This window comes from Haemaphysalis longicornis, unplaced genomic scaffold (genome assembly GCF_048455015.1).
Source record: "Haemaphysalis longicornis isolate Haplotype H1 unplaced genomic scaffold, Haemaphysalis longicornis Haplotype H1 scaffold_2, whole genome shotgun sequence".
NCBI classification, from domain to species: Eukaryota; Metazoa; Arthropoda; class Arachnida; order Ixodida; family Ixodidae; genus Haemaphysalis; species Haemaphysalis longicornis.
The window spans coordinates 33,345,496-33,370,801 of NW_027526295.1; the positions used below are offsets into that span (position 1 = coordinate 33,345,496).

At 48.0% G+C, this 25,306-nt stretch overlaps 1 protein-coding gene across 2 annotated transcripts; it reads right to left on the reverse strand.

The window, feature by feature from the left end:
• Window positions 1-22: 22 nt before the first annotated feature.
• Window positions 23-7,738, reverse strand: LOC144167046 (uncharacterized). 2 transcript variants are annotated; one of them, XM_077696437.1, is made up of 6 exons: window positions 7,494-7,738; window positions 6,455-6,557; window positions 3,430-3,612; window positions 2,801-3,045; window positions 1,903-2,044; window positions 23-289 (listed from the first exon to the last, which is right to left on the reverse strand). In XM_077696437.1, the coding sequence occupies exons 2-6, from the start codon at window positions 6,464-6,466 to the stop codon at window positions 236-238; spliced, it is 636 nt and encodes a 211-aa protein (XP_077552563.1). In that variant the 5' UTR covers window positions 6,467-6,557; window positions 7,494-7,738; the 3' UTR covers window positions 23-235. The 2 variants fall into 2 exon arrangements, with proteins under 2 accessions (XP_077552563.1, XP_077552564.1); XM_077696438.1 differs by lacking the exon at window positions 7,494-7,738 and adding an exon at window positions 7,241-7,405.
• Window positions 7,739-25,306: the final 17,568 nt, after the last annotated feature.

Below are 25,306 nucleotides of genomic sequence, written 5' to 3' on the forward strand. Positions count from 1 at the left end.
GACAACAACTAAACAGTCGCATTCGAAAGCTTTTATGTGGAACTTGATTCATCGCGTAGATAAACTGGACACCCAATAATAGGAAAAAAGGTGCCGGATATTAACTAGCAAACGTAAAAATCGTAACAAAGGGCCAGCAGGTGGAAGCCGAGGGCTTGCAGGTGTCCTGTGCGTGGCCGTCACGTCTAGAGCAGAGGTCGCTTGGCCAGGTGCAATCGTGGCGCTCCTTGAGGCATCAGTACGGCTGGAACTTGTCATAAAATGCCCGGCCGATGTTGTCGGCCGCCTCCTGAAAGAGAAAAACAAAACAGTTGGCCGCGCATAGTGTTTCGCGCTAATGACGTCGAAAACGCCCCAACTTTTCCAAGACAGGGCGAGGAGGGTTCTGAAAAAGGGCAAATGGCCCACGCCGCGAAAGAGAAACCGCAGTTCCACACGTGCAGATGAAGTTATACTCGGTTACAACTCAAGAATGCCACCACCTCATGTAGTGTATCACTCCGCCAAAGCGCCGGACCCGTGACGTCAGTGCGCGCGCGTTTTGAAAGGGGTTTGCTATGAATGCGTGATATCGTCTGCCTTGTCTCACGCAGTTTGTTTGTCGTCACTGGAGTCGTTTATAAGCATATTAAGTCCAAAAAACTCACTTGAACGGCTCACGCCATGTTCAAAATATTCGCAGTAACGCCCTACTTGCGCCGCGCGGAGAAACATCCGGCTACGGTGATAAGGCACAGCGGCAACTTCCGGTGCCGTTCTTAAGTTGTCACCGAGTATAACAGGGGCCTTCTGTTAGCGAAGGTGCGAGGAACTTTTAGGCTATGGAGAACAAGGGGAACGATCCGCGTAGTGCGCTGTTTAAGGGGCTGGCCAAGTGGTGACGGCCGCGGACGCCAAGTTCAACGGAAAGCTTTGAACAGCGAATGAACAGAAGGTCCAACTATATACGTGCGTGCCCCTTTATAATATCACAAAGTTTCTGAGCATCTCCCATAATTTCCGTACCAAACTTCAATTTTTGAAAGCGGAATTTTTATAGGCTAGGTTCTGGAAAAAAAAAAAAAAAAAAACGGCGTGCGTCGATGGGGTATGTAGCTTCGCATCAGCAAAATTTATTGTTGCGGCAAAGACAATCTCCTGGTGAATGCTATGTAGCTCTCGATCTAATGCACGTATCATGCAAGAAAAGTACACTGAAATTGACAGCTAGTACCACTCAGTTTTTACGACGAGTTTCATTTACTCGCCACAAATACTAGTTATTTCTCAGTGAGGTTCTGAACGCTACACAATTTCCGGTTGCCGTCAATACATTACCGTGTACGGAGGGAGGAGTTGCAATATACGGCTGTAACTCGTTTTATTGAAGCTATCGAAAAAACAAATTTTAGCACAATTTGTCTCTAAGACTCCGAATATTACACTGAGGCTCATTTATGCATCGCATTTAATTAGTTTACAGTGAAGTCGTGAATATTGTAGAATTCTCGTCTGCTCTCAACACGTAGGGTTCTACCGAAGAGAAACGGACAGCGCCATGCCGTTCGCTATAGGGTTGAACTCTATAGTCCTTGCAAGTTTTATTCAGTCAACTTACAAGGACATTGCAATTTAAAAAATGCGTACTTTGTTGCTTGCACTCCTCAACGGACCCACACACAGCTTCCGTTGGCCATCCGCCTTTGCAGATTGGAATGTCAGAATTTTTTCACGCTGGCTTGTATCTCAACGGCGCTCTTAAAACCGAGATCAAGGCCTTATGACCTAAAAGAAGGTGGATTTGGTAACATCGTAAGACAAAGAAGCGTCTTCGTAGTGTTCTTGAAGAGGAATTGTAGTCAGGCTTTCCGGCTAACATTCAGTCTGTTGGATCCTCCTAAGAGAAAGAATGCGTGCGTATACCTGTCCGTACGTGGCGACGAGAGCCTCGTTCATGTGGCGCGTGTACTCCACCGCCCGTTCGCACACCGAAGCGTTGTCCGTCTTTGCGTTCAGCCCTGGCACAATCTGACGAAGGGACGCCCAGGAAGTCTTGAGCCGAGCCCTGCACAGCCCGGTCGTACAAGTTCACTGACTGCGGCAGCATGCGATACGACACTCACGCTCCCAAGGCACGGACGAAGAATACTGCGGACGGGTCAAGCAGATAGTACCTCTGGGATTTTAACATGGAAGCTGTTTAGCAAATCGTAATTTTTCGCGTGCGTAGTTAAAAATAGCGAGAAATTGCAGAGAGCGCGCGTGAGAGCAGGCCTCGTGGCGACGACAGCCCGGCAGTTAACAAAACAAAGAAAATGACTAGCGCTCGCGTGTGCGTGTCTAGCGGCGATCACCCAGCGTCCCCGGCACAGGTTTGTTACTCCAAGCCTGCTCCCTTTAAAGAGATTGGCCAAGATTTTCAAAAAAAAAAAAACTCCAGCGTTCGCCGTAACCATGGAAACAATTGCTCGGAACGAGAAAGACACGTCATAGCGTACGCCCCTCCAAAGGTATTATCAATGATTATCACTTCCAAAAAATGAACGAATTTCTCACACTTATATATAGCAACAGTGACGGAGTAAAGGTTGTTGCGGCAGCGAAGAAGCTGCAAATCGGCTGCAATCGTGGATTTAAACCTTCGTGATGGTCGTTAAGGTTTCGTACAGCGTCGCTACCTTCGAGTCTAACGCGTTAGTGTGAGCTACCTTCATTTTTCCCGCTTCGGCCGGGTGGTTGTCGCAAAGGAATTCCTTTCGAAAAAAAAAAGCGCGTCTCCTCGAGCACGCAACGTAGACAATGTGGGTTGTGAAGGGCGTACCTTCGCGTGCGCTCCTTCAGGTTGTGGGCGTCCCGCCTTTTTCGAGGGCGGCTGATGGGCACCCCACTCTCCTCGTCGTTAACATGCACCGAGGAGCCAGCAGTGACACCCGCGCTGCTACCGGCCACTGCCTCGCCCAGTTCCCCGCCACTGAGGTCGATGTAGTGCGAGGTAACCGCAGCGAAACCGGTGCTGGGACCCGGGCCACCGGCTGCCTCGACCGGGAAGCTCGGCTGTTGGTAGCCCTGCACACGAGCGCGTTGCGACATAAGCGGAGACTTTCAATCTGATCTCGTCCCAACTGGCGGCGCATAAAGATAATAAATATCACAAAAGTTGCCCCATCTTGGAACCGGGGCTGGCCTTCGTCATCACTCAGACACAAACTGATCGCATGTCAGAGTCGAATTAACATCACAGGCGTGCAAACGTAAACTGGTACACACACTTTGCACAAGGAACGGTAACATGAAGGATATGATTGTCGTTTACAAGAAGCCGGCTGTGTGCATTCCCAGAAATTTTCCATCTACTCCGGACGCACGTTTCGAAATGAATTCTTTAGGCTATCACGAGAATACGTACGCTACCACGGGAATGCTATTTTCACACCGATCGAAACCGCCCACCTGTCCTTGCTGAAGCGCGCCGATGTGGGTGTAGTCAGCCGCCTTGTACTCGTCGTCATCGCCTCTCCCGGAGGCCTGCAGCCCGATGACGTCATCCTGCAGCGCTGCCGTGGGAAGGCCGGCGTCGCCAAAAAGGTACTCCACGATGTTGAAGTCCTGGACATCTCCTGGCTTTACCTCCACCTGAAATTGGAACCAGGGACGCTGTGATGCAACCAGACGCTCCTGTCAAGCGAGGAAGTGATTCTAACGGGTGCATCAGCTGCGGCGCACGGAGACAGCGAGTGTTCTAGCGACGCGTGGCGCAGAGGATATTAAAGACGATAGTCTTTCTTGGGCTACTTAAACCCAGAAATTTTGGTCTGTATGTCTCTGACTCGATTCAGCCTTCCGGCCAAAGTAACACTATGCCTGCGCAATAGTCTTATATAATCACAGATAAAAGTGCCCGTCTAATTCCGGTGTAATGTTCATACTTGTCAATATTGTTGAAGAACAACAAGGCATTACGCATATATAAGACAACAAATTAATACAGAAGTGATATTTGCAGTGTTCCTTTATAAAAAATCATACATGCTTGAATTTGGCGAAATTAAATACTTCATCAACTGTAGAAAAAAAATTCACTTCGCCGTCGCCTGCTGTCGGCCGCGCCATATAACTTCTAGCGGGATTTGAAGAAATCAAGTGGCAACAGTTTCGAAAGGTTCCACTAGATAGATTCCACGTTCTGCTTGGAACGCACGTGGGCTAGGGAAACGCGGTTCTATAAACGTGGAAGTAGGGCGCCTCGATTCACGCGCGTCTTCGCCGTACGGCAGCGTTGGCATCGAGACACCCGGTTTGGAGCAGTGGAACGCGGGAAATTTAAAATGATTTAAGCAAACCTCTGGCGTCTTTACTTTGGGAGGAGCGCGACGCAAGAGGAACAACATGAGAGGGGAGCGGGAAGGCGAAGGGAGGCATTTACTTGGCAAAAGTTGATAAAGACTATCGTCTTTTGATGACATTTGCAACAGAAGGAGCAGATACGCGGCCAATTTTTGCCCACCCTAAATCTTGCGGCGTAATCTCTGCTACGTGCTCAATTACAGCGCATCAGAAAGAAGGGGGAACTCGTGGGAACGCCGCTACCGTAGCCGCATATCGTGTGGTTGTCGGCGAGCATCTCTCGCTGTGAAGTTGTCGTTAGGCCTCTATTGGCGAGTTTAAGTCGCAGTTGTCAGACTCTTTGATGCATTCGCAAAGATCGGTAATTCGTATGAAAGAATAGCACCACAGGTTGTAACCTGAAGCATTTATTGGACGGAAAATAGTTGTGCCGTTGATACGTTCGAGAGACGTAGACGACATGTTACCTCTGTAATATTTAAAAAAACTTCTGCCCACCGTGAGAAGCTCAATCTATCAGGCTCAAGATCGTGTTCGCGTAACGCGGCGGCCTTGCGTAGTTCTTTGAACTACATATACCAGTGCATGGGGGTAAAACTAATAAAAGTTCAACCTTTTGATAAAAGCACCCAGCATTACTTTATAGAGTAAAAAAAAAATTCAGGCCGATCTGTTTTTAACCTACGATTCGACGCCATCGCTGATCGGAGCGAAAACTTGATCCACACGTGCTTCGTTCACTAACGCTCTCTCTCTCTCTCTCTCTCTCTCTTGTATGCAACGGGGTAATGAACGCTAGGCCCCGCTCTTGTGAAGGGCCATCTTACCCTATTCTCAAGAGTAGAGCGAGCAGTGTCTGTCTTGGATCTGAACGGACGCCACCCTCATTATGTACAGCAGAAGGGCGACGCATGCGTTTCGCTCATTGGGGGAAATTGTCTAACTGCTCAATGAAGGAAAAAGAATATTAAAATGCCGTTCCACTCAATGTGAAAGCTTTCGGAAGGGCAGAGCAGCGATTCTACATAATTGGCCGTGGCGCCGTTATTTCCTCACCCGCACCACCCATCACGCTCTTCGCGGTCCTCTCGCATTCCTCTCTTGATGAATTCAACGGAGGTTTGTGCAACGTATTTCACATTTCGCGACTTCGCAGTGCTCGCGCGCCCCCTGCCAGAAACTGCGCCAGCGGGAGTTCTGTTCTTTTGCGCTTGCTTTTCCTCCCGCATATGCCGGCGTTGCACTGCCAGTTTTTTTGCTTACTATCGTAAAAACCAGCCCAACGAGCGTTCCTAAGTAAATGAAGGGCGCTGGCGGTGAATTGAGTATATTTTGCCTCCAATGTACCTGGAATTTTTCTTGCGCTAAACAACGGGGAGATGTATGAAAAGCGACAGCGGTTCACGAGTTTCGAACGCTTATGACTATATAAACCGCTTGGCTTTCGAAACGTCTGTGGGGCGCCGCGGCGACTGCTTTTCTGATGAAGGCGAAAAGAAAGAACGCCCGTGTGTACGAGATTTCGGTGCGCGTTAAAGATCCCCAGGAGGTCAAAATTAATCCGGAAGCCTCCACTATGGCGCGCCTCATCGCCTGCGTTGCATCGGCGGATTAAAGTCTACCATCAACCTCATACATCAAATAATATACGCGGTGAAATCTTTCAAAAAATCATTTATAGACTGAAACATCTCCAGCATATCACAAACACAGTTAAGAGCAATCCGTCGTGTTGTTTCCCTATTTGACAGACCTATATGCAGAGAATGTCAATGTTCCCGCCGCGAAGGTGCATGGGTTACTTCCCGATACACAATTGCTCGCTCATTGTACAGCTATCTGCATTTTCCGCATGCGCGTTCCAATAAATTTCCGCTTTTTTGTTCAAAAATTGCAGTAATGTTTTTCGCAATACTCTCGTACACAGAGGGTGTGCCTGGCACTGTGAAGGGGTGGTCGCCCCAACTGAATGCGGTATGCCCTACTGCATAATTAAGGAGACCGCTCATGTATCGTCTCCTTAGGGCCAATGAATAGCGACATGGGAAGCAGAGTGGGCATGCGCGCGTCTTAACGCGCCTAGCATCTGCCATTGTGCGTTCTTGTCAATGTCCTATGAACTAGAATTCACCGTTGGATCCATTTCCGTGCCGATCCTCTTCGCATCTGACAAGGCGGACTCCGTGCTGTCCTATTACAGAGGCGGTTGGCCCTCAATGTAGCCGGGTCTTCCTCTGCAAAAGAACAGGGTGGACGCCTTCAGTTCGAGAACTAATGGGGCACCTCTTTGTCGTGGCCTGCAACGAACAGCAGCGGCGAATACTGCCGCACCAACCGCCCAAAACAATGCACGTATTCACGATGGAGTGCGCACGGAAAAGGCTGGTTGCAAAGCAACCGGGCGTTTCTCCTTTGCATGAGTGAACATGCACGACACAATGGAGTTTTTTCTAAAAAGAAGACGTTATTTTATGTTAGCTATTCAGGAGGCAACTGGACATGTTTGGGTAAGGTAGCCACTTGGTAAAAACCCGGACAGAGTGCACTGGCATGACTCCGTAGGAATCAGTATACCGTAATATTCAAAGCGACGTGACCCTATATTTTATCACGTGCAACGTCAGGCACTTCCGAAACGCAAACGAAAGCGCCACATCCAGAACGCGATATTATTTCCTGACAGAAAATGTCGAACACAAAGAAAACAGTAGACACGAAGCAAAAAAGGAAAAATGGTGCGCTTAAACTCCAGTGGCGTGTTTTCAAAGTCTATGGCGGTGGCGCTGCAGCTCACCAGCAATCACGTTTGGAATGAGCCTATAGCTGGGAAGCGTTATAGTACGCAAAGGCAGCCGTCATGTGGACGAAGAACGCCAAAGGTGAAATTTCGGCCAGTGATGGAAAGCAGTCTGGTTACCTGATCTCGCGAAGAACCCTATGGTCGTGAAAAAGCGCCTTCCGAGCGGCCCCGCAACCCACCCGCAAATGCGCTCCTCCAGGCAGCCGCGAACGAGGAAGCACGGCAAAGCAAACAAAAAACATTAGGCCTAATGCCGGGTTCGAACGGCCACGAGCCGCGCTTTGCACGAGGCCCGTCGCGTAGCACAGCCTGGTCTCCTGGGTTCTGAAGCATGCAGGCGCAAACCGAGAGCAGACACCACGCCCTTTACCTTGACGTGTCGTCGGAGACGCCGGGCAGGTTGACTTCGCTTGCGGGAGCCACGACCGGTGGGGCTATCTTCGAACGCCGCAAGCGCTTCTGGGCACGTGCGCGGGCTCTCGCGCTCTCTTTTTTTCTAATGCTCTCTAATGATGATGATGGTGAATTATTTTACTTTATGGTTTATCTATACTACCTGCACGATGATCCTTATAGTGCAACATTTATTATTTTGAATTTCGGCTCTGATTGCGATTCATTGGTAGGCAGACGCCGAATGCACCAATGTCCCGCCAGAAGCGGTGACACGTGCAGGTGTTACGACGCAAGGTCACAGCGTCTGTGGAGCCGAAGGCAAAAACGGGGTTATGGCCAATCCCGCCATTGTCTCGCGCTCTGTTCTTTTTGCGTCTAATTTCAATTTTAACTGCAGAGCTGTGAAGGCCGACATAAGTCCGCCCGTCGCAGACATAAAAGCCTATATCCCGAAGAAAAAATTACACCATCTTCCCACGTGGGAACCCTGAGGGGATGCAAAGCCGTGGAGTAGTAGCGTGTTAATTGGTTGTTAGAGTAAAGACACGTGTAGTAGCGTATTAAATGTCTTCTTTATGAAATAGTGGGGAACGTTTTGCGGCTTCTCGTTCTCGAAGCGAGGAATCCGCTGTTCGACGCTGGCGTTTCGGAGCGTTGTCACGTTGCCGAACGCCAGCGTCCATTGTCACCTCATCGGACGGCGCAGCGTTGTCTCGACAGAAAGCAGCAACTGAAGGGAGCAGCGGCGCGGACCTGGTTATCTGAAGTGGAGAGGAGGAGGGGAGAGGAAGAGCAGCGCGCACAGGTGGTGTGGAGAGGGTGAGAGGAGGAGCAGCGCGCGCTATCGCACAAGTGGTGTGGAGAGGAGGAGAGGTGTGGACGCCGGACCTCGGACGACGGAGCCTCGACTAAGAGATGGTTTGCATCTAAAAAAATGTTGTTATTGAGGTTCTGGGAATCGAAGCCGGGACCTTTACGCCATGAAACCGGCAACCTAATCACTGGGCCACCCCACAGCCCGAGGGGTATGGCTTAGCTGCGTTGGGGAACAATAACACGTGCATCCAGTTGGAAAGAAAAAAAGAAACCTTTCCTGTCGTCAGATTCGAACCTCGGTCCCTCGCGCTAAGAAATCGGCGCATACGCGATTGATCTGCGCACACTGCATTTCCTTTGGTTTGTAGTACGGACGTTGGCTTCGCACTTCGCCAGGGTACTAGCGCGTGCTAACGCGGTCCACTTTGTGAGAGATGTGAAATCCGGCGGAAAAAGTGATCCAGGCCTTCCAGTCATGCAGAACTTCCAGCGGAAAGTTTAGAAATAAATGTGAAATGCAGAAATATAGAGCGGGACTTTGGCCACTTACTAAACAACTTGAAAGCAAACTGAGGTTGGCTCAAGGGGCCATGGAACGAATAATGATCGGGGTTACACTCAGAGACAGAGACACTAAGTCGCGAAATAACAATCGGTGGACTTGCCAGGGGGACTGAGTGGACACCGAAAGACGGCTCTAGAAAAAAGAGGAAGGCCAATTACTCGATGGAGAGACGAAATAAGGATATTTGGAGGCAAAAGAACGAACTCGAGCGGCGCGATACAGGAGCGGTTGGAAGTCGGCGGGAGAGGCCTTTCTAGTGGGTTAGGCCTTTATAGTAGGCCTTTGCTGCTGCTGCTGCTGCCTTCTCAGTTGAGATATTTTGGCTTGTTGTTCTGTATCGTGTTTTTGTTTGATAAACGCCTCTGAGTTTCCGCATGAGAGTGAGAGAGTTGGGTCACGTGGCTATTCGTGTTTACACCAACGATTGGCTTTGTGTCTTTACACGACGCTGGTGACGCCGCGCGGAATTTGTTCGAAGCGTGGAGAAGACGGTGATCGCGGACCGGTCGCTCCGGCGGCACCCGCGCGCCCTCGCAGAAGCAATAGGAAAATAGCAACCGCAACTGTATATTATCGACTATGCCGTATAAATAATCAGAAAATATAGGCTAAACAAGCGTCCATATTCTTTCAACTTTCTTTTAACTTTCTTTTAGCTATAGAAGCTGCAGGTGTCTTCTGCGAAAAAAAAGGTGTCTCCTGGGAAAAAAAAAACGCAAGTCTTTTGGGCCCACCCATGCGTACAGGGTGCTTAGATTAGATTAGGGTGATTATATTAGAGGAAAATAGCAACCGCAACTGTATAGTTATCGACTATGCCGTATAAATAATCAGAAAATATAGGCTAAACAAGCGTCCATATTTTTTCAACTTTCTTTTAGCTATAGAAGCTGCAGGTGTCTTCTGCGAAAAAAAAAGTGTCTCCTGGGAAAAAAAAAACGCAAGTCTTTTGGGCCCACCCATGCGTACAGGGTGCTTAGATTATTCTCTACTAAATTACGGCTGCTAAAATTAATAGTGTTTTGATGCGAGGACGCCGCTTTTGTTGGCTTTTTGAATGACCTTGTGATAGCCTTTTTCAGAACCTACTTACATACATTGCCGCGTAATATGTCAACTTATCTTGAATTATGTGTTTTTAAATTAGCTCCATTTCGCTGGTTTTAGACATATAAGCAACAGAGGCTGTCCAATCCGCTTGTTTATTTTCAATAAAGAAACAAACGAAAGTTTTTTCCAGGCGAGAAACAAATGTAGTGGTGCGTTAATTGATTAATGACAGAACAGTAGAAATTATTGCGTTGTAACAAGATGTTTTAGCAATAACAGTAAACTGGGGTCCGAAAATTCGTTCAAATGCAAGCTCATGAATGCATTTGTTAATGACAAGCATAGACGCCTTTAAAAATTTACCGGCAGTCAAATCAACACAACGCGCAATTTAAGCCAGGACATTTGTTTTAAATTATCACAAGCCAAAAGTGCACCTGTAATCTAATGTCTGTACTTTCATGTAGCTTCAGTTTCACACGCCAGTGTATGCTACATACACGCGTAATTATGGAGGCTAATATATTTTCATATAATGCTTAACATGTTATTTTGTTTAACACTTTATACTACGTGATTGGAGCTTCGTCTTCGCTGCCAAATTCACAGCTACGTTTTACAACAGCCAAGCAAAACACCGCAATACGCACATATCGCCCGCGCATAGTATACGCATGGTCTTCGGCTTTGAAGGCACGCAGGAAAAAAATTAACACTCTTGAAGTATACACTGCGATGACGCACACTGGAGTGATGTCCCAAAAATTAACGTTGCACATCTTATAGTAGTTAGTTTGTCTAGTGAGGAGGGATTCCACTCAAAGCACTTCCGCGCGGCCTGAGCTGTGCACGGCGGATTGCCTCGCACTCGGCACCTTTTACGCCGCACCAAACACGCGGAAACGAATCGAATGTTGTCTCACATTCAGCAACATATGCCTGTGTTTATTGTTTGAGAAAGTAACGGTTTCTAGCGGACCTACGGGCTTTGAGGCCGCTACAGATGCTGGCCCTATGTTGGTATACGGGGGCCCGATCACCGTCTGGTCCGCCATTGCCGTTTTCCACAGCGCCACCTACAGGGGCTGGAGAGAGCGAATAGGTTAATTGATAGGTTAATTGAAGCACTGGGGTACTGAACCCAAGCCGTTGGGTTACAACCCACGACTCTACTTCTGGCCCACGGATGCCGAACAGTACAGGAGGGTTTCAAATTCCGTAGATGGCGCTACTGAGGAGCGTCTAGGCGGCCAGGAGTGGATAGCTTTCTTACCAAACCACAAGATGGCCCTCGTTTACACGAACAAGGGGGGTGGGGGCGATGAGTTTAAAACAGAAAAGAGGGAGAGATGGGAGGGAGGAAACAAATCTATAGGTTAGCTGGGAGTAGAGCAAGTAAACGTAATAAAACAGGCAAGTCGGTTGCTGACAACCGACGCCCCGATTCAAAGGGAAAGCCACTAATCATCATCATCATCATAATAGGCCGCCGCCACCCCTGCCACCTCGGGGCCTTTCACAGTTTGTGCGTTGCTGTGCATTTGGAGCTGGGATCCGTAGAACATGCCGTTGACTTTTACAGAAGGGCCACGCAAACACGTGTCACAAATTATCTCGGAAGCGTTACTTCTGCGTTTATTGCGTGGAGGCCCGAAAGAAGCATCACGCAGAGCACGAACACCTTTGGTACACAGCGAAACGTGGTGCAGACCTCAAATATGTGCTGGTTATGCTATATGGGAGACGTGGGTCGAGGCAACCACAGGTAACGGCAATGAATGACAATGAGCGCCGTGAACACCACCCTTGAGGCGACAACCCGAACAAAAAATAATTCCAAACGGTGCAGTTCATAACACTGACAATGAACACCGCTGCAAGTTTAGCTTAATGTCGATTTCGACACTTGCGCTAGATCTTCATGTCAGATTCTATATGGCAGAATGTCATTTGTTTAGCTTTGTACTCTGGTGGCAAAGTTTTATTATTCAAGTGTTTGTCTGGAAGCTGAACCACTGGCGGGCTATGGACTACAGCGAATTTTCTCCGCGAGCAAAGAGCCCCCACAAGTTACCAGAAGAACTATTGCAGACAATAAAGACAGCATAAAAATCGAATTTGCAAAGCTTTTATGAATAACTTGACTCGTCACACAGATAAATTAGGTGCGAAATAATACAAAGAAAGGTGTCGAAGACAAACTAGCGTAGGAGAAAATCGCAACAGAAGGCCAACAGCCAGGAGTCTAAGGGTTGCAGGAATCCTCTGCGTGACCGTCACGTCTAGACCGCAGGTCACCTTGTCGGGTGCAATCGTGGCACTGGGTGGGGCATCATCAGTACGGCTGGAACTTGTCATGAAACGCCCGGCCGATATTGTCCGCCACCTCCTGAAAGGAAAAAAACAAACTATTGGCCGCGCATGCTGGCTTGTTTCGCGGTAATGACGTCGAAAGGCACTAACGTCTCCAAGACACGGCTCGGAGGCTCGGAAAAAGGTATCGGAGCGCGCGCCGGGAGAGTGAAACAAGATTGCCGCAGGATGGTAGGTCCAGTTCCACGCGTGCAGGTGGAGCTAACCAGGGGCCATCTGTTAGCGAAGGTAAATGAGCCTTCTGACGATGACGAGCAAGGGGAACGAGCTTCGTAGTGTCCTCTTTAGGGGCATGGCCGAGTGGTGACAGCCGTGGATGAAAACTTCAACGGAAAGCTTTTAAGAGCAAATTAACACAAGGTCCAACTATATATTTGCTTCCCACTCTACGTTCTCGGAAAGTTCTAAGCATCCCCAATAATTTTTGTACCAAACTGCAACTTTTGACAGCGGAGTTTTGTAGGCTACGTTCTGCCCAAAGCGTCGTGCGCCAATGGGGTGTGTAGGGAAAAGGTCGCGTAAGAAAAATGTATTGTTGCGGCAAAGACAACCTCCAATTGACTGTTATGTAGCTGTCGATCTATTTCACGTACCACGCGAAAAAGTATACTAAAATTGAGTGCTGGCACCACCCAGTCATTACGCCGAGTTTCATTTGCTTGCCATAATTAGTTATTTCTCAGTGGGGTTCGAAACGTTACCGAATTTCCGGGTGCCCTCCAGCATAGCCGTCCACAGACGGAGTAGGTGGCAGAAAACGGCTGTAACTCGTTTTTTTTTGAGCTTTAGAGAAACGAGTTACGGGACAATTTGGCACCAACACTCCCACATTACGCTGAGGTTCATTTATACATCGCAATTAATTAGTTCGTAGTGAGCTAAATTGTAGAATTCTTGTCTTCTCTCAACACATGATCTTCTACGGAAGAGAAACGGACAGCCCTTGTCTGTTTGCCAGCTCTAGCCCTTGCAAGTTTTATTCAGCTAATTTACAAGTACATTGCTGAACCGCAATTAAAAAATAAGCGTACTTTATTGCTTGCACTCGACTCCTTGGACCATGCCCCGCTCAATGAACCCGCTTTCAGCTACGGTGGTCGTCTACCTTTGGAGATGAATATGTCAAGTTTTAAAGAGGATAGTCTTTCTTGGCCTACTTAAACCCAGAAATTTTGTTCTGTCTGTCGGTCTGTCTGTCTGTGACTCGATTACCTACCCGGCCAAAGTAAAATAGATATTGCGCAACAGTCTTATATACTCACAGCCAAACGTAAACGTCTAAGCCCGGTTTATATGTTCATACTTGTTAACTTTGTTGAAGACAGGAAATTAGTACACAAGGGGTCTTTACATTGTTCCTTTATTAAAGAATTCATGGATGCTTAGTTTTCCATAGAAAATGGTATTCTACATCTACTGCAGAAAACCGCCGCCTGCTGTTGCCCGCGCCATGTCCTGGCGGCATATGAAAAATCACGTGGCAACAGCAACGAAAGGTTCCACTAGCTAGGTTCCACGTTCTGCTTGGACCGCACGTGGAGTACGGCCACGCGGTTCTATAAACCTTGTAGTCGGCCGCCTCGATTCACGCGCGCCTCCGCCGTACTGCAGCGCTGGCATCGAGGAACCCGGCCTGTAGCAGTGGAACGCGGTAAATTCAAATCGCCTTGAGCAAACCCTTGGGATGAGCGTGACGGTACAGGAACAGCATGAGAGGTGAGCGGCAAAGTAAAGGGGCGCATCTCCTTTGCTCCTTGACGATAGTCTACAAAGTCTATTGTCTTTTGACGACATTTGCAACGAAAAGACTAGATACCCGGCGAATTTTTTTTCACGCTGTTTTGTATCTCAACGCGCGGTGGTAAAACCGAGATCTAGGCCGTTGGATATAATAAGACCTGGATTTGGTAACATCGTATTAAAAAGAAGCCTTTTTGTAGCGTTTTGGAAGAGGAATAGTTGTGAGGATTTCCGCCTGCCTTACAGTATCACATGCAGTCTGTTGGATATTGCTAGTTATACTCGACAGTAAATTATGCACTTGTTCCTTCCTAAGATAAAGAAAGAGAGAAGAGGCGTTCCTACCTGTCCGAACGTGGCGACGAGAGCCTTGTTCATGTGGCGCGTGTACTCCACGGCCTGTTCGCACACCGAAGCGTTGTCCGTCTTTGCGTTCAGTCCTGGAACGATCTGCCGAAGGGACGCCCAGGAAGCCTTCAGCCGAGCCCTGCACAACAGCCCGGTCGTGCACTGTTCACTGACTGCGACAGCATGCGATACGACACACACGCTCCTAAAGCACGGCAGAAGAAAACTCCGACAGAGTCGACCAATTAGTGCCTCGGGTTATTTGCTTCGGCCGGGTGGTTGTCGCAAAGGAGTTCCTTTCGAAATAAAATTAAAAAAAAAAGCGCGTCTCCTCGAGCACGCAACGTAGACAATGTGGGTTGTGAAGGGCGTACCTTCGCATGCGCTCCTTCTGGTTGTGGCCGTCCCGCCTTTTTCGAGGGCGGCTGATGGGCACCCCGCTCTCCTCGTCGTTAACATGCACCGAGGAGAAAACAGCGGCACCCCCGTTGCCACCGGCCACTGCCTTGTCGAGATACCCGCCACTGAGGCCGATGTCGTGAGAGGTACCAGCAGCGAAACCAGTGCTGGGACCCGGGCCACCGGCTGCCTCGACCGGGAAGCTCAACTGTGGGTAGCCCTGCACACGAGCGCGTTGCGACGTAAGCAGGGACTTTCAATGTGATCTCGTCCCAAGTGGCAGTGGATAAAGATCATAAAGATCACAAAAGTTGCCCCATCTTGGACCCCGGGGCTGCCCTTCGCCATATCTCAGACACAAACTGATCGCATGTCAGGATCGAATTAACTGCATATGCGTGCAAATGTAAACTGCTACGCACACTTTGCACGAGGAACGGTAACATGAAGGATCTGGTTGTGGTTATCAAGAACCAATTTATGTGCATTCCCAGAAATTTTCAGCTGCTTCTGCCGCGCATTTCCCGAATGAACTCTTTACCGACAAGTGCTGGTGTTTCATCCCTCCATCTAATTTTGCCTTGCCTTGTTTAACTTGCCCTGCCTTGGAAGCCATTCGATCAGATGGATGGCCCCCCAGTTATCCTTAATTTTCACACATGACCGGCCCAATACGACTTCTAAGAAAACCCTTATTTGAAGCTAGAATATCTTTGACTCGAGTTTGTGCCCTAGACCACGGCGCAGTTTTCACAAAATTCTCCTTGAATTGCTCGTTGAAGTAACCTAAGCTTCACTTAAAAACACTTAGTTAAGCTTCGTGCTGCTCAGTGTGTCATCACCAAATGTAATATAGGCCCTTATTCACGTCCCCTGACTACCTTATGCACGTCCCCTGACTAACGCCCGACTAGCGGCCCACTAGCCTACGTCACTGCCTAAATGGGACACGTGACCATCCTCAGTAGCCAAGACTAGCGTTGCTCGAATTCAGAAGTCGTGATTCGGGTTCAGTAGCGGTGAACTAGCGCGCGACTGGAAAAATTTTAGTCCCAATGCGGCCGTTTGTGAGCATAACGCAGATAGTTAGCTCGGACAATTTTTAAGCTACCAACTGTTCCGGAAATCGCACAACATGCTTCGTGAATGTTTCAACCCACCCGAATCTTGACACGAGGATATGTTTAAACGCCTCTGTTCGCGAAGGAAACTGTGATCAAAGTAGGCCTCGAGGCTAACCGGCCACATCAAAAAACGGACGCACTGTCCCGTCATTTGTGCAGTGTGAAGGGATCGTCACTTGTGCAGCTTTCAACAGGGCGGTGTATCCAAATGAATGTGTCGTCTGCATCGCTACGTGCGGTGGAACGACACTACCCACACGCCAGTAAATATGGAGATAAGCAACGCCACGCTCATTTTATTGCTACTGAAAAAAAAAAAAAAAACTCACAAGGCCTCAGGTAAGAATTTTTGAATATATCAGGCGGGAAAACTGGAGTTTTCGCTAGGGGATGGTATGAATACATTGAATCGCATTTACTTAGTCAGAAGCATGGTGCTAACACACGCACACACACGCACGCACAAAAAAGATTCGAACGTTGTTGCGCCCCATGCACGAGATGATAACTTGGGAACAGAAAACACATCAAGGGGAAGGCTACTTCAAAGTTTTCCATACTTTCGGTAAAATTTGTTTCAGATGAGAATGGTCCCTAATTTTAGCTACACGCTGCATGACCTACCTACGCGCAATGCCCGAGTAAGAACAAAGCACCGAGAAATATTTATTAAGAAATCAAAATTACTGCTACTAAAAAAGAAACACAGTAAAAACGACTATTGCCGCAACTCGTAACGCATCAAATAAATAGCTAGTTTACGTCCACAGCTGGTTAGCATACATACACAACAGTGGGCAACACAAAAGCTTCCAACATTACCTGTCACCAACTTTCACGTTCATGTCAGTGTTGAAATAATGCAACCTGAACCACGGACGCTCTCGGAATCGGCTATCACGAGAACGCAGTTTTCACGCCAACAGGCTCTCCCCACACCAGTGTAGCTCAACACTCAACTTGCGCGGCTTGTCCCGCCCCTATTCTTGTCTGATTTCCGGTGTTTTTTGCGTTAGAAAACATGCCCCAGTTACGCTAGAAAACATGCCCAGAAAACATGCACCAACTTGCCCAACTTTTAGCACCAATCAATCAATCAATCAAAGCATCAATCAATCAATCAATCAATCAATCAATCAATCAATCAATCAATCAATCAATCAATCAATCAATCAATCAATCAATCAATCAATCAATCAATCAATCAATCAATCAATCAATCAATCAAAGCATCAATCAATCAATCAATCAATCAATCAATCAATCAATCAATCAATCAATCAATCAATCAATCAATCAATCAATGTTTATTACTGTGCCCAGCAACAGCCGGAGGGCCTTGTGCTGGCTCACGAGAGAAAAAAAGGAAACGGCGATTCAAGACGAGCACATCTCACCTACAAAAAACACCCTAGGTTACACTGAACGACGATTACACGCTTTTACAAACACACACATACACGAACACATATATAGTATTACCAATTGTAGTGCCTATAGCAATAGCGCAATGCACCCAAACGGTTGTTGCGCATGCACACGTACTGCCAAGAGAAATATGCAAATGGAAGAACGTTGGTCGTACAAAAACGGAGTGAGCTAAGATGGCTTCCACTTGAGATAGCATAAAAAACAACAGCAACAACAACAATAATCAACAGAAACAACAACTAACTATTTAGGACCACAGCAGGACGAGGGCTTTCCCATTGGCCTCCAGCCGCTCCTATACTGAGCTGCCCGAGTAAGTTCTTTGTCCCCGAATTTTTTTAATTAGTCCCTACATCGAGCTGATTGTTTTCCTTTTTTTTTCTATAGCCGTCTGTCAGTATCCTCTCCATAACCCTCGTGGTCCGCCTGTTGCCATTTCGCCTAACTACACGGCTAGGTCCATGGCCTCCGAGATCACCCCGCACGCGTTTTGCGGAGCTGAACGCGCGCGTAGGGATCTCGGAGGCTATGTCAGCCCAAGTCCATTTCTTTTTCTTCACCTGAACTATGATACCTTCTACTCGAGTTTGTGCTGTGATCCAGGATGCTCCTTCCCCCCCCCCCCCTCCCTCTTATGGTACTCCTGTCATTATTCGCTCCACGGCCCGTTGAGACGACCTAAGTTTGCTTCCCAGTGGTTTAGTCGGGCGCCAAGATTGTATTACATGCATCACCACCGGTGTACGCATTGTTAGTCTAACATTCTTTCCAGTGTCAGAGGCAGCTTATTTTTTATTTTTTGGTAGTGCTTGCCGAGTGCACTCTAGCCCACATCTATTCTGCGCCGGGTTTTTTTATCGTGGTTTGGACAACCACTGACGACCGGTCCGAGGCGGTTATACTCTCCTACTTGCCCTAGCGCTGAGTAACCTACGCTGGAGAGGACGCTGTCAGCATGCTTATCCATCAATATTTAGACTTAGTCATAATTATTTGTAGTCCCACGGCCAAGTGTTCAGACTGCAGTTCAAAGATATTTTGCAGGTGTGCTAGAGACTCGCTGCAGCAAGACAAAATCGTCCACAAACTTCGAGTGGCTCAGGTATTCTCCGTTTATCCTTGGTCCAGTTTTTTCCCAGCCAAGCTTGTTGAATAACGCTTCCAGACAAGCTGTGAACAATTTTGGCGCGGTAATGTCTCCCTGCCTTACTCCCTTTACGTTCAGGAACTTTTCGCTTTTCTTGTGCAGACTTATCCTCCCTTACGTTCCTCGTATATGTCGTCTAGGAGTCTCACATAGGTCTCTTCTATTCCCTGGTCATTCGGTGCTTGAAGCTCTGCGTCGGTTCTCACAGAATAAAACGCTTTTCCGTACTATATAAATGCCTTATAAAGGAGTTAATTATAGTCTGCAGATTTTTATAACCCTTGATTAATGAAATGGATGCGATCTGTTGTGGAGTATCTCTACCTGAATCCATCCTGTTCGCGAGGTTGTCGGAAATTGTGGCTGCAGATTCTGTGGCTAACTATTAATTTGGTAAGCAACTTCAATACAAAAAGAGAGTAGTAGGCTGACGGGCCTGTAATTGTGCACGATCTTTGTTTTTTATTTTCTGGTGGTTCCGAATTATATGTTGGCGTTTTTCCGGGCTATACGCACTTTTAGAGCCCTTACGAATTCTGAAAAAAGTGCAGCAAGCTTCTACAGTACAATATCTTTTGCTTCCTTTAAAGCATCCACATTTATGGCGTCGTCACTTGCAGAATTCCCATTTTTATGCACTTGAGAGCCTTCATGGGGCATCGCAAGGTAAGCTTGTACGTTCCGTAGTTTTTCTTTGTCAAACGCCGCCGGCTTCATCTGGTCTACTTTTATTATCTCGTTCGTGTTACGCTGCTCGTCTCTGAGTTCGTGCATTCTGTCTTGACCGGAAGCTACCTTCTTCGCATTTGCTTAGTAGGCTTACCCCTATTTTCTAGCGTTTCCTTGATCAATGACATGTTGTGCGTACGAATGTCGTTCGTCTTATGTCAGTTAATTTATACAGCTCTGCTCCTTCACTTTGATCCGTCGTACTCGACACTTTCATGTTCTAACGCTTCGCAATTAGTTACCCCGTTTTCTGAGTTTTTCGGTTTGTTCCTTAGAGGCTGCTTCTCCCACAGATGCCGCTGATTCTTTCACTGCCGTTGCTAGGTTGCCGTTTAGCCTGTTGACACTATCCTCGCTCTCCTCGTTTAAAAGCGCGAATTTGTTTTAAGGGTTATTTTATAACTAACTCCGTGTTAGCTCCTCTACTTTTCGCTAGTGTCCGTCTTTCTGTTTTGAGATTCAGCTTTATTTTGCACGTAACGATGCTAAGATCGGTGCTCGCATTGTTTATAGCACCTCCACATCCGGGGTTCTAGAATGCAGTCAATTTTGTTCTTTGTTAAACCGTCGGGAATTTTCCATGCCCATTTCCTATCTTCTCGTTTGTAGAAGAGTGTGTTAATTGTCACCAGGTTAATTTTTCTGCAAATCCCACCAGTGCATCTCTTCGACTGTTGCGACTGCCCGTTCCAGAGTTTCGCACTGACCTAGCTCCTACTTTTTTTCTCGCCTACTTTTGCGTTGACGCCTTCCATCACAATCGCGAATTGCGTCGTTCTCTTGACCGGCGATTCAATGTCCCCGTAGCAACTGTATCCGGCCTCCTCATCGTAACTGGCCGTTGTTGCATAAACTTGTACTAGCCTGTGTCGCTTGTTTCGCTTGATCACAGCGACTGCGACTCTTTCGTTAATGCTGAAGAATTCCACCACGTTCCCTGCTATTTCTCTGTGGCAGACTACACACGAATGACTGCATGAACCCGCTTAAGTCTATAATTTGGCTCTTCAACGTCGAAAACGCTGTCCGCTGGAATTAGTGCCATTTTTATTCTAATAGCGGGTGCATGCACCGCGTGCATCACTTTGCCATTTTCTTCGCCACTTTTTAACTGATTAATTTGTACTACGATTAATTTGTGCTACAGCTCCTTCGTTTCAGTGACTTTGCAATGTAAAGCTCCTGTGTATGTCGGACTTGAAATCTGGAGCCAGTCATTGGTGCCATGCAAGAAGGTGCGCAGTCACGTGACTCGGCAGCCTGGTTCCCTCACCGTGGGATACAACCCGCCCATCTCTCCTTGCTGAGGCGCGATGATGAAGTCAGCCGTCTTGCGCGCTTCATCGTCGCCACTCCCGGAGGTCTGCAGCTCGATGACCTCATCCTGCCGCGTTGCCGTGTGGAGGCCAGCATCGCCAAACAGGTACTCCACGATGTTGAAGTCCTGGAAATCTCCAGGCTTTACCTCCACCTGAAATGGGAACCACGAACGTTATGACGCAACCAGACGCTCTTGCCGAGCGAGCAGGTGGTTCTAACGAGTGCGTCAGCTGCGGCGCACGGCGGCAGCGAGTGTTCTAGCGACATGGCGCAGAGGATAGTTGCCCCCTCTGAATCGTGAAGCGAAGTCTCCGCCACGTGCGCTATGCGAGCGCAGCAGAAAGAAGGGGGAAAGTCTCGTGGGAACACCGCGTTCGTAGCCGCATATGTTGCGGTTGTCGCCGTGCATCTTACGCTGTAAAGTTATAGCTAGGCTTGTATTGGCGAGTGTAAGTGGAAGTTGTCAGACTCCTAGATGCATTCGCCAAGATCGGTAATTCGTATGAAAGAATAGTATCGCAAGTTGTAACCTGAAGCATTTATTGGACGGACAATAGTTGTGCCGTTGATATGTTCGACAGACGTAGACGACATGTTACCTCTGTAATATTTAAAAAAAAATTTGCGCCCACCCTGAGAAGCTCAATCCATCAGGCTTAACATAGTGTTCGCGTAAAGCGGCGGCCTTGCGTAGTTCTTTGAACTACATATACCACTGCATGGGGGAAAAACTCCTAAAAGTTCAAACATTTTTTAAGAGCATCCAGCATTACCTTAGAGTAAAAAAAAAATAAGGCAGATTTGTTTTTAACCTACGATGCGACGCCATCGCTGTACGAAGCGAAAACTTGATCCACACGTGGTTCGTTCACTAACGCGCTCTCTCTCTTGTATGCAACGGGGTAATGAACGCTAGGCCCCCCTCTTGTGAAGGGCCATCTTACCCTGTTCTCAAGAGTAGAGCGAGCAGTGTCAGTTTTGGACCGAACGGTCGCCACCCTCATTCTGTACAAAAGAAGGGCGACGCATGCGTTTCGCCCATTGGGGGGAAATTGTCTCAAACTGCTCAAAAAGGAAAAAGAATGTTCAAAATATTGAACTTCGCAGAATCCGATGTCCGCACTTCCACAATGTTAGCACGCACAGTTGTCAACGCGGGGGAAAAACGTTCATTAGGCTAAGTAGTTAAAATGTAATTCCTATAGTGGCCGTGAACGAGCGCCATGCTACAGACCTTGTCTTCTGATACACGGTGCCATTGAGCCATAGTTACGAAACTCTTTTTAATGGCGCACGTTTACATTTCCCACCATTTGCAGGTCGTACACGCCCGTAATAAAAATTTTATTTCTGTGCTCGACTGCAGCCAGTAAAGTGCGGCTGAAGCTGAGGCCTGCAGTTCGTATAATTGAAAACGGCAAGCATTTCGTGCGCTCATTTGCTGAACTCTCGGGAATATATTACTTCTGTTCTGCTTGATTTTTCGTCTTCGCCCTACTTTCACCTAATTTATCGAATGATATGCATGATGAAATCTTTCAAAATTATTTATAGACTGAAACATCTACAGCGTATCACAAACACCGCTAAGGCCAATCCATCACGTTGTTTCGTTCTTTGACAGGCGCCTATGCAGACAATGTAAATGGTGCATGTGTTACTTCTTGATATACAATTGCTCGCATCTGCATTTTCGCGTCTATAATGTCCAGTCCAGGTCAAGTAAAGGGCCCCAGACCTCCGCATGCGCGTTCCAATAAGTTTCCGCGTTTTGTTCTTAAAAATTGCAGTAATGCTTTCCGCAATACCCTCGTACGCAGAGGGTGTGCCTGGCACTTTGAAGGGGTGGTGGCCCCAACGGAATGCGATTTGCCCTACTCCATAATTAAGGAGACCGCTCATTTATCCTCTCCTTAGGGGCAATGAATAGCGACATGGGAAGCGGAGTGGGCTTGCGCGCGTTTTTACGCGCCAAGCATCCGGCATTGTGCGTTCTTGTCAATGTCCCATAAGCTGGAATCGACCCGAGCATTCGCTGGGTCACCTTTGGATCTATTTCCGTGCCGATCCTCTCCGCATCTGCGCAGGCAGTCTCCGTGCTGTCCAATTTGAAGGGCGGCTGGCCCTCCATGTAGCAGGGTCTTCCTCTGCAAAAGAACAGGGTAGGCACTTTACGGAACTGACGGGGTAGCTTTTTGTCGTGGCCTACCACGAACAGCAGCCGCGAATACTGCCACCCCAACCCCGCAAAACTATGCACACATTCACGATGGAGTGAGCACGGGAAAAGCTGGTTGTAAAGCAAGCTTGCGTTTCTTCTTCGCTTGAGTGAACATAATGAAGTGAAAAAGACGTTGTTTTAGGGTAGCTATGCGGGAGGCAAGTAAACATGTTTTGGTAAGGCAGCCACGTGGTAAAAAGCCATACAGAGTTGAGTGGCATAACTTCGTAGGAATCAGTACCGTAATCAAATCCACGTCACTCCGTATTTTATCCTGTAATACTCCAGGCACTTCGGAAACGCAAAGAGGAGAAAAGCGCCCCATTCGGAACGCGGGTATTATTTCCTGACAGAAGATGTTGCGCACAAAGAAAACAATAGAGATGAAGAAAAAAAGCGAAAATCCTGCGTTCGAGTGGCGTAGTTTCAAGGTCTCCAGCGGCTGCGCTGCGAGTCATGTGCACAGAGAACGGCGAAATTTCAGCTGGTGATGGAAACCAGTCTCGGTTGGTTACCTGAACTCGCTAAGATACCTATAAAAAAAGCGCCTTCTGGGCGGCCCCACAACCACCCGCAAATGCACTCCTCCAGGAAGCCACGAGAGACGGCGCACGGAGAAACGAACAAAAGCCCGGCGTCAGCACATTAGTCGCAACGCCGGGTTCGAACGTCAACCAACCGCGATTTTCACGAGGCCCATCGCGTAGCCCAGCCTGGTCACCAGGGTTCTGAAGCATGCAGGCGCAAACCTAGACGGTACAAGAGACTGTCTACCTTCAGGGGTCGCCCGAGACGCTAGGCAGGTCGACTTCGCTTGCGGGGGCCACGACGGTGGGGCCAATGTCTTCGAACGCCGCAAACGCTTCTGGGAGCGTTGTTGTTGTTGTTGTTGTTCCACGTCTTATGGCGCATACCCACGCGGGGGATTGGCTAGGCATCGAGCAAGAAGGGGGCTAATTCGCCCGCTCACAGCTTAAAAGTAGATACCTATCCGTTGGCATCCAGTAGCAGCGCGAGATTGGAAGGAAGAATTGACTACAAATTGAAAGTGGCGGTTGAATTTCAGAAAACATAGCCGTTATAATAAAGGGCAGACGCCTGGTCTCGGACGCGTATTTCCAAACGCTTTGCTGCACAGAGCACCCACGTGACATGTCTGTTCGCGCGATGGAGAACCGTATTTCAACGTGGTTATTGGCTGCGCCCCAAGCCTAAAGCGACCTAAAACATACCAACTCACCATTATTAACAAAAACGACCCGTAGATTTCAGTTTAGAAGAAAAAAATGAAATGTAGAAATAAAATAGGCAATGAAAAAAAAAAAAACAAATGGACTTGCTGGGGCTCGAACCCAAGCCGCCAGCGCCAATACTCAGTGCTCTACGTCAAGGCTACAGAGCCAGAACGGGGGTCCCCTTTAGCAGGCGCTCAAAAGAATAGCGCGCGCAGTGACATCACACGTGTCACGCGGGTGCTCTGTGCAGCGAAGCGTTTGGAATCACGCGTCTCGCGTCTCGGACACATATGCATGAATGGCTGCAGCCACCCCTAGCGACAGTAGTATGGGCATGGAAATAGGAAGTCCAATTCGTTGTAATAGCCTGATAAGGTGACGTTGTGTGATCATTGAGAAACCACAGCAATGTAATAAGAAGTGATCTAGTGTCTCATGTTCACCGCAAATGGCACAAAGGGCGGAGGCGGCGAGACGAGACCTGTGCATATAGAAGTTAAGCTGGGGGACCCTGCATCTTAAGTTGGTTAATGTGAACTGGCATTGACGAGATTCACACAAACGGGGATTCCAATTATGTTTGAAATTTGCATACTCCTCAAAATTAAGGATGACCCCTTCCTGCGTACTCATTAGGCGCTAATATCTACGGAACCTTGCTCCTGCTATACTAGCCGGAACAGGGCAAAGATCAACCGAAGGGCCATCCAAAGACGATCGCGCCAAGGAATCAGCCTCTTCATTAAGGAGTAAACCTTTGTGCCCGGGAACCCAAATGAGGCAGATGTCCTGCAAATGGGAAGGCACCAGAAAATTGAAATTGAATGCACGGATCAAGGGTGAATTTTCAGACGATGCCAAAGAGGAACAGATCGATAGAGAATCTGTAATTATAACTACATTCAAGTGCTGCGGAGCAACTTCTTTTAAAGCCAGTACTACCGCTAGGAATTCGTCTTGAAATATTGGAGTGAAGTCTGGTAACCGCAGCGAGACTGCCCAGTTAAGCTGTGGACTAAAAATGCCCACGCCTGCCCTCTCCTCACCTTGCGACCCATCAGTTGCCACAATTACGTAACCATTAAATCGTACCAAATGATCGTTCAGGATTCCTGTGAGTAGTCTTGACGAAAGCATTTTGGCGTTATTGATAAAAATATTAGGAAAAGTTAAAGGCGCTGGAGGGACCTCACAGGGAATTTGCATTATTGTCGGAATGTTGATTTTCAATGGAGAAAGTAACGCCTGGGCGTAAACACACTGAGGTCGAATGTGCCGAGGCCACCAAG